The following is a 9,803-nucleotide window of genomic DNA, read 5'->3' as shown; positions in this document are numbered from 1 at the left end:
AGCGAGGACGGTCAATACACATTGTTTATTTCAAAGAGCTATCTATTCTGTTGAGATGTTGCGGATGTTTCTACAATTCCTGGTGCACTTTGAGCGCGTTCGGTCTAAAATTTTTTAAAATCTTTATTCTCAATATTTCGCGCATATACTTATAGTTATTTACATTCTTTGTTGACACCTTTATATGTTGTTACCTTTGTATCTTCAAAATAATCAACAGGTTGAGATAATTTAGAGAGTAAAGCGATTTTCTTCGTTTTCTTGTTGATTAGAGTTGACCTAAAAGGTAAGAAAAAATATTATTGTAATAATATTAGTAAATAAATATATAAAGTTATATTGAAAAAAAATATATAATTGACATTCCCTCATTTTGTGAATCATTATCATTCACCAGGGTTATTTTGAATCATGACCACAGAGGAAGTTGATGCGGTACAAATAGAGATGGAAAGGGAGGCCAAATTTGTTTTGAGAGAAATTCCTAAATTAACTGGTCCATTACTGCCTGGATGAAATCCTGAATGGAATGATGATACTAAACACATTGAGAAACAGTATTAAATATGGAAGATCAAACAACTTTAGAGGAGTCGTCAAGCCTATCCTCATTAGATTTTTTAATCTATATGCGACTGGACTGATTGATCGAAAGATAGTCTGGTAGCCATAGTCGGGGATGCATGCTTATTAGCACAGATTGGAGCAAAGGCAGTGTTTCTTAATGATGTCAGGGAGGGGCCTGGAATATACCTACCAAATACAAGTACACCAACATTGATACCATCAGACCAAGCAAGTGCAATACCAACCTTAACTTATCCAGCTACCATTGTAAGTAAAGCTGATAGAGAGGCTTATCGACTTTTGATGGCCCCTTACAAAGCTGCAGATCTTCAATCTTTCCTTGACTACATAAGACCTATTCTAGATGGAATCGACCCAGCAGGAGCAGCCTCCGTAGAAGAGATTGAGTTATGCAAATTAACTGGATTTTTGGCTCTGACTTTTTGGCGAGCAGCAATCAAAAATGTTGATGAGATGTCTAATACTTTTCTTCAAACATAATTCAAATTAAACGTCCATGCAATAACTGAATGGCCTGCAGAAAATGCTTTTGCCCCTCCTTGTGATGTATGTCTAAGAAAATGCACAGAAGCTCTTCAAAAGGGACTTTCAACCACAAGTGCAATGTTCACAGTACTCGCTCATCGATATGTGATATCTTGGGCCCCTGAGCCCCAGATTTCAGGATATCTCTGTGCATCCTTTCTCAGCCATACTGCCCGGAATGGATTAGGAATGATCCAGATGCTTGAACAAGTTATGATCATTACGAGAAAAGGATGGTCAGAAGTAAGCACCTTAACAATGTTCAACATAACTCAGGATTCATGGAAGCTAATTAGGAACTTTTTTACAACATATTTTAAAAAAAAAATCAGGTCCAATATGGATACAATTGGGCCAGAATCATCAATGATGGATTAAAATAAAATTAAATATTCTTTTAGATATGGTTTTCGTACATATGTCTCTTATATATCATACCTTGTACTACTTTGCGTTGATAATTTTTCAATAATCTTAGCGTCTACATTAATCTTTTTCGGCCTTTGCATCTGACTTTTTAACTTTTCTATATTCTGGGTGAGTTGATGAACTTGTACTTTTAATGTTGCACTTTCATACATCAACCTATTATTTCTTTGTACAACCTAATAATTCATATATGTAATGTAAACGATCTAATACAAAAGTTATTAGTTTGGACAAAGCGAGATATATATATATATATATATATATATATACCTTATCAGCACACAAGATTCAAACTGTTCAAAAGATGTTTATAGGAGATTCATAGAATGTTAAAACATTTTAATATCCTGTGAATCTCTCATGGACATCTTTTAAACATATGTGCTGATAAGGTGTGTATATATATATATATTTTTATTATTGTTTACTTGTAAAAATTTAGTTTTATTGAGAGGCAATGGTTCTTGAAATTTCTCTGACACAATTAAGTTAAGCTCTTTTCTCGCCTCGTCTAACTTTTCCATCATTTCTGCCATTACTAGCAAATGTTCGTGTAACAGCTGATCTAATTTGTATCTTAATGTGTCCTTGGCATGTTTCATACGAAGAAACTTTATACATGTATTATATATAACTTCGTTTTTATTCATCAATTCTTCGCTGAGTCGCTTATTTTCCATTTCTAAAATATCTTTCGTTTGTTCCAGTTCCTTATACCATTGTTGTTGAGACTTTGACATGTTACCAGTATATTTAGTCCTGTATCGTTGCATTTCTTCAATAAAATGGTCTTTTTCCCTTTGATAAAAAAATCTCTCATCATCTAACTGTTCTACAATAAAAATGATTAATATACTGTTTTAAGACAACAGTTTATATATATCTATTGAATAACAGCTTCTAGAATTATGTCTGATAAATGCTCCACTTGTGCACAAAATTTGGATAAAAATATGCAAACATTTTATTTATATAAAGTTATTATGGTAATAACTTAATAAAAAATAATAATGCTCTAAATATATATATATTTTGAAAAATATTTGATGATTGGGTCTTACGTTTAAGATTTCTGTTACATCTTTGTTGCTTTTTTAGCTCTGCCAATAATCTTCCTTTTTCTCGATGTGTGTTTTCTAATTGTGTATCTTTTATTTGTATAGCATCTTCTAAATTTACAATAGTATTATTCAATTCTATTATCTTGATGCAAATAAAATTAAAAGAACCATAATTATTGCCAATATTGCTACATTGTTAATGATATGAAAAATAATATAGACTCATTATACAGTTGTACATATTTAAAATACAAAATTAGCATCGTCTTATTCAATTATATAAATGCCTTCTCTACGAATAAACATATATAGGTTTGATATATAAATCATAAATTTTTTATAGCCATGTAAAATATTAACATACTTGTTGCTGTAAAGTTATTATTTCATCATCAATTAAGTCACATTCTGCGATGTTCTGAGGGACTTTTATCTCTACGATATTAGTAGAACATTTATTCAAGTCAATGTTCTGCATATCGCAATATAACTTCAAAGGCCAACCTGTAACATGTCTATTTGATAATCTTCCATACGTTATGTTATTGATTATATCACATCACACTTTGTGTTTAACACACTTTAATTAAATATTCAAGAGTTCAAATTTTTTTCAGACTCTGCTTTTGTGTATAAATCTATTTAAAATTCGAAGATATGTGTATTAAAAGAATGTACTTCTTTCTTGTATGTTATAAGTAAAAGAACTTAACATGGTGCACCAATTTTCTGGAAATAGTGCTTACATACAAAAGTTACTTGTCAAATACATGGTTAATTAAAGACAAATAAAAAACGTTAAAAATGTCATAACGAATCTTAAATGTAATCGTAAATATCGCGTTTCATATTCATAAATCTGAAATAAATTTTCAAGACAATTTTTTTTATGTATATGATACTTTATGTTAAATTAAAAAAAATTATTTTTAATAATTACGATATATGTAATATAGAAAATTCACATTGAAAATCAATGCCTTTTACAGAACAGGTTATAGTAAAATGAACATTTTTACCCAAGCATACGGATCTTAAAAGTTGTGAAATTTTTTATTGTATCGTATATGTACAAAATAGGTGTACACACACACATACTTGTCAATCGCACATACGTGTTTTATACACGCATTGCATGCTTTAATCGCATGACATTGATGTAAGAGCATTTCTTTTTACCTAGTACACCTGTAACCCCCATTTCTATTATCTTTTATCAAATGGAATGAATGTTAAGATGACATGTTTCCTTTTTCACTCATACTGATATCTGTAGAAACACAAGTTTATGGAATTGTGATTGACTAATAATTCTCTCCCCATCTTGCACACACGAAAATAATAAATTATATTGGAGCCTTATTTTTTCAATTTTTTTTTACATGAAACTATTGACAAAAATAGTATGTAAATTAATGTTATATTTTTTTTGTATATTTGGAAGTGTAACAATATGAACATAGTCTTAAAGAAAACAGGAAATACAAAATACTTTGCTGTAAATTCACTTGTGCTTTCCATGAATTTTACATGTAACAACAACTGGGCCAAAGATTATTTAAAAAATGTTTTGCTTCTATATTAAAATTTTCTATGATTAATTTATCTAAATAAGATTAATCTGTCTAGCAATAATCCAAAAAAAACCTATGGTACCTTCGTCTTCAGAAATCTTTTATATTTGTATAAAATTTTACTAAAAAAAATAATTTAAATAAACAATTTTAAATCATGCAATTAATTCCAATTAGAAGGTACTTTTTAAAAACAAATTATCCTTAAAAAATCTTGCCATATAAACATGTTATTTTTAATATCAAATTTGAAATATTTATTATCTAGTATATATTTAAAAGTATATTATACAACTGAAGTTATAAATATATATATATATATATATATATAATAATACTTTGCTTTACAGAAGTATAAGATAGATTATGAAAAGATTTTGAACCAATATTCCTCTTTTGATCAAGTAATAGATGTAAGCACTTTCCGAAATAAACATAGTTTTTTATAAATTAAAAAAATATGGTTCAAAATTATTTAGAAAAATTATATGTACTGTAGTTACTTTATTTTTATATTTTATTGGTCCAGTTGTGTTTTATAAAGATGGAAGGCAACGCTTGTTGTATAATAATTTGATGAAATGATACTAGATTCGCACAAACGCGGATGATATTAATGATGGACTTATGTTTAATATCCTAACTTAAGAGTTTTATTTCCATAACGTTAAGGCTCGTGCTTATTTTTTCTTATTTTTGTTAGCCTGATTTTTATATTTGGCCGCAGCTGTTAATTTGGCATTCTTCTTCTTAGGTTCATCATCTTCATCGTCTTCGTCTTCAGGATCCTATAAGAAATACAAAATGCAATCATGCAACGAATTATACAAGCAAATAAAATAATATTTTGATAAATTTTCATACTTAATAAGATTTAAAAATTTGCATATTATAAAGCAATTAGTCTTGCAATAAATATGGGGAGGCCTCACATGTATATTCATGCATTTTTTTTTTCTGTTTAAGCAAGTTTCATAAAAATTTTACTAAATTTCTCGCGATTTATAATCAAAATTCCAGACTCCATTTATAAATTTTTCCAAAATACTTTGCTTTTATTATTTATAAATACATATGTTAATATTAATAATTTTTGATTTTTAAATATAAATAATAATTCAAATGCATCACTTTGCAAAAGTGGAAAAAAAGGAATCGTGATTAGTAAAGAATAAAAGCAACTCTTTGCAAAATATGATGATTTATTTTACAAAAATAAAACGAACATGGAATGAGAACATAAGTATAATAGATAAAAGGTACATTTATGACTTTCTATAAGTGGAGCACATCCACTTTTCGAATTCTTCAAAGGTGTCTTAAAAATATGATAAAGTCAAGTAAATGTCAAAGTATTTTAGTGTAATGTCATATTTGTTAGAAGACACATTAAGCACAGTATATATTTTTTTTAATCTTAACGTTCTATTTCTACATCTTCATCCGTTTAATGCCGTTTTTTTTATCCTCTGCTAAAAGCTTTCGTTTCTTTTGTGGTGCCTGAAATTGATATTTCTAATATATATAATTTGAAATGTTGCTATTAATTTTTATCAATATAAAAACTAATAATATATCACGAGATGCATTATTAGATTTTCTATCGTAAATTACAATTTAACACTAAATACTGCTTAAACACATCTTGTGCATCTAACATATTTGTTGTGTGTTTAAAGATGCATCCTATATAAATTCTGCTATTAATGAATTATTATTACAATGTCTACATGCCTCGCCCATAATTTTCTTTATATAATATTCTTCACATGCGCATGCATTTTGATAAATTTATTACAATTGCTAAATTTATTACAATTAAGTATTTGTTACCTAGAATACATATTTACATATATCCTCGATAACTTTTTTTATAATATATATAATAATTCACTTGAAACATATACATACCTTTTCGTCATCCTCGTCATCAATGTTTTCTTCTTCCATCTCATCATCTATATCTTCAAACTCTTCAATGTGCGCACCTGAAATGATAATATAAAGCTAATAAAAAAAATGAAAACGAAAGATAGAATTATTTAGAAAAGAAGTTTATATTGCTTAATATTATTAATCATATGTTAATATCAATTAAAATAAAATATTAATAATTATTATTTATATACTAATATTATAATGTTATTAATATGATATTATTATTTATATTATTAATAATATTAATTATAAGTATATTATTAAAGAAAATTTAATGATATTTTATTTTAACTGTCACTAATCAAAATGTATTTAGAATAATAAATATTCTATAATTAAAACTGTATTATAGATTTAATTAAAACTTTTTAACTTATTCATGATTCATCTACAAATATTTTATAATCAACTTGTATGACATTAAAATTTCATACTAAAATTTTATACTAAATCAAATTTAATTATATTTATAACACTTCAGAAATAAAAATATTTATATTTTTTATTATATACATACGTAGGTATAAGTATTGATAAGATTTAGTTCAGATTTGACCTTTCTCTCAAAATGTTAAAATAAATAAATTGTGTTGTATACATATATACAAAATACATATTATTTCATTGGATGTATTAATGAAGAATAATGAATATATAAATTGTATACATTATAAAGTTTTATTATAAAATATCAATTAAATAAAGATATTTTATATCAAATAAAGATATTTTTTCTTCTTTTCTTTCTCTATCTTACAAACTTGTTTTTTTTCTATGTTTTTAAATGCTTGAGATAGGCGCCCAATTTTATTCAATCGCCTTTATTTAATATAGCTTTATAAATATAAACATGTATAAACAAAATAAAATGTACAATTTTTAAATAAAATTATTAAAAGATGCATATTATGTATATCATTTTACTTTGAGTTGTATGCAATATAAATCTGTATATAAATTAAAATAAGTATAATAAAATATAGTGACTGTAATTTATAAACAAGACTTTTCAAGATTAGTCCTATAAATTCATTAAGTCAGATTTAATTACACAAAGATATGTACTTACCAAGAAGATTGTGTCCTACTATGTGAACAGGTCCACTACCCTTAACCAATGTAAATGTAACAGGAGGATCTGGGAAACTGAGATCAAGAATAATCTGCGCTGTTTTTCCCATTTCCAGCAAGGCGATTGGTGTTTTGATGGGTCCTTTCAAACCCATTGCCTCTACCTGCAGTACATTGAGCTCTCCAGGCTTGGCCTCTGGTCCCAGAAGAGCCTGTAAAATTTATAGTAACAATAATGTGAGTAAAATTAAATATAGACAACAATATGCAATGATATTAATTAAAACACAATTATTATGAGACCCAATGTGACTTGTATTTAAATAAAAGAAATATTGAAGTTATAAATACATCCTAATTATATCTATATTTATGTGTTCCAAAAACTTTCTTTAAACAATTAACTAAAAGTGACTAGTAATAAAGTGATTCCATTTTAGGTTAGAAAATAGTTTGGCTCCAAAAAGATAATTACATATAAATAATCACTCATATAAATAAGAGAATAAACAAAAGAATGATGAATTTAAATGTTTTTATAAAGTGAATTTTGAATTTAATGTTTGATAATTAAGAACAACAAAAAATACTAAATAAAATGAATAAAAGATGTTCTGTATTATTACTTATTGAAAATTAAATAAAAATTAAATAATAATATAAGCAAGTACATAACAGCAGCTAAGTCTTATAAAATTAATGCTAAACATTTCAATATTATTTATTTATAATTATTTAGTAATGCCATGTGGCAACTGGTATTACAGAATTTTACAATTCAACCTACAGATTGTGATCCATGTTCTCTTAAATTCACCTATTCATAAAAAAATGTCCGTTATCTTAATCTTTATTCCGATATAATAGAACTCTACCCGTAGTAAAATGGGGGAAGGGCGAAGCCGTTATTAAAAAATGGCGCCAAGCATCAAACTTTCACAGTACTCGTCCGAAAGAGACCTCCGAAATTAGTCGGCGCTTTCGTTTCACGCATGGAAGATGATTCGATTGCACTTACAACGCCATGAACGGAAGTACGTCGTTAATAGAAAAAAAAAAGATAAAAAAATGCTTGTATTTAATCGTTTTCAGAACGTGTGCTAAAAATTAGCAATGTTAAATGCCTTGTATATAAGAACATCCGGAACCGAAGCACAAAAAATTAAAAAAAAGTCAAACTTGATAGGTCGAGATCGTTTCATCTTGATTTATATCCTCGATGGAAAAAATTTTGTCAATCGGAAAAACAAAGGGAAACTTAGTCGTCCGAGTTGCGATTAAAGTTTCGCGCGCAAAATTTTGTCCGAGATAATGACGAGTGTTTCCGAGGAAAAAATCAAGAGTAGATAGGTATTCCCTAATGTGACGCGAGACGCGACGATCAAAATTCCACCTCCGGCGGTTAAACGGAAGACGCGTTACATACACATCGAAACCGAACATCGCCATAATCGATGTAATTTGATAAACGCACACTTATCTTACGTGCGGCGAGGATAAACGACGAACGATGAAGAAGGCAGATCGAATATCGTATCACGCGCTACCTCTTCTCGTTAACGACGAAGGAATCGCGTACGAGGGGTGGCGGCTGCGACGAGATGACCATCACCAAGACGATCTCGTTTTTTAACTACGTCATTGTCACGACGACATCGTACTTACCATCTTTATAATGAGCTTTTGATCGGCGCCGATATGCTGAGCCGCGCTGTCCGAATCGTCGTTCTTGTGCTCCGGATCCCATACTTCGCTCGCGTTCGGTCCCTCGAGGGCGATTCCTGAACACACAAATCACAATCGTGTACACATGACGCGCCGGGGAACGCCATCGTCGGCGAAAACGATCGCGAGATTATTTTCGCCGTGAATGCCGGTATCCGTAGGAGACAATGGGGGTCGGTCGCAATGGCCGAATACCCAGCCGGCGTCTCGGCCAAGCGCATCCCCCTCGGTCTCGAATGGCCGGCGATGCGTAAGTATCCGCGTGAGACGTTAAATAACGGGCGGACGATGATCGCGGCATCGCGGCCGATCATATTTACCGTATAGATACTCCTCTGCCATGGCGATCGGTCTTGATATTAACGGATTCTCGTCAGCGTGATGTGCTCGAGGGACGTGTGCGTGCCGTACACGGTGATGGAGAAGCTAAGAGTGACGCCGCGTGTGCGCAACGGTTACTGTGTTACTGCGCGAGGGAAAGGTCGCCGCACGTGCCGGACGAGCGCGTAGTAAATGAGTTTCGCGTACTCGACCTTGCGCGCCCAGAGTACGTTCCGCGCGCTGATTGGTCCAACGCGGCGCGCACGGCATTGCCGGTTTTCCGCTGGAGATATCAGGGGCGACGCGCCTGAAAAATCCCTACCAAATTTTTGTCGAATTTTTCGTCCTTTTTTCCACGCAAAAACCTTGCTACTCAATGGTCTTTCGCATTAACTGCAATTATCTATAAAGTTTTGATTCTTTTTCATTGTGAACAAAGAAACGATTGTATAAATCATGACGATGAAAATAATTAATTTTTTTGCATTATTTGTTTACATTAAGAAATATTAAATAAAATGCAACAAAGGGATACAGCATAATATTATTTAATGTAGAGAACATTTTGTTT

The 9,803-nt window shown here is 30.1% G+C and overlaps 2 protein-coding genes across 3 annotated transcripts; both read right to left on the bottom strand.

Annotated features, from left to right (window-relative positions):
- Window positions 1–149: 149 nt before the first annotated feature.
- On the bottom strand, window positions 150–3,504 carry LOC140667669 (uncharacterized). Its single transcript, XM_072895816.1, is given in 5 exon segments — window positions 150–279; window positions 1,552–1,718; window positions 1,971–2,374; window positions 2,604–2,745; window positions 2,968–3,504. Coding segments are annotated over 5 exon segments (957 nt in total). The 5' UTR covers window positions 3,082–3,504.
- A 1,273-nt stretch (window positions 3,505–4,777) lies between these two features.
- Window positions 4,778–9,411, bottom strand: LOC140667592 (nucleoplasmin-like protein). 2 transcript variants are annotated; one of them, XM_072895677.1, is made up of 5 exons: window positions 9,232–9,410; window positions 8,852–8,967; window positions 7,185–7,398; window positions 6,089–6,165; window positions 4,778–4,965 (listed from the first exon to the last, which is right to left on the bottom strand). In XM_072895677.1, exons 1-5 carry the CDS (start codon window positions 9,251–9,253, stop codon window positions 4,858–4,860), a joined length of 537 nt encoding a protein of 178 aa, XP_072751778.1. In that variant the 5' UTR covers window positions 9,254–9,410; the 3' UTR covers window positions 4,778–4,857. The 2 variants fall into 2 exon arrangements, with proteins under 2 accessions (XP_072751778.1, XP_072751779.1); XM_072895678.1 differs by lacking the exon at window positions 4,778–4,965 and adding an exon at window positions 5,373–5,677 and having other exon boundaries at window positions 9,232–9,411.
- Window positions 9,412–9,803: the final 392 nt, after the last annotated feature.

The sequence above is a fragment of the Anoplolepis gracilipes genome, chromosome 7 (genome assembly GCF_047496725.1).
Source record: "Anoplolepis gracilipes chromosome 7, ASM4749672v1, whole genome shotgun sequence".
In the NCBI taxonomy this organism is placed as follows: Eukaryota; Metazoa; Arthropoda; class Insecta; order Hymenoptera; family Formicidae; genus Anoplolepis; species Anoplolepis gracilipes.
Note: the sequence above shows the minus strand (reverse complement) of the source record. Positions and strands in the feature narration are given on the sequence as shown.

Excerpts from the sequence above, each read along its gene's own strand:
- LOC140667592 (XM_072895677.1), bottom strand. The coding sequence starts at position 9,253 with ATGGCAGAGGAGTATCTATACG. Across the intron at positions 7,399-8,851 it reads AAAAGCTCATTATAAAGATG|GCTCTTCTGGGACCAGAGGC; the intron begins GTAAGTACGATG and ends TAAATTTTACAG. Across the intron at positions 6,166-7,184 it reads AGTAGGACACAATCTTCTTG|GTGCGCACATTGAAGAGTTT; the intron begins GTAAGTACATAT and ends TTATCATTTCAG.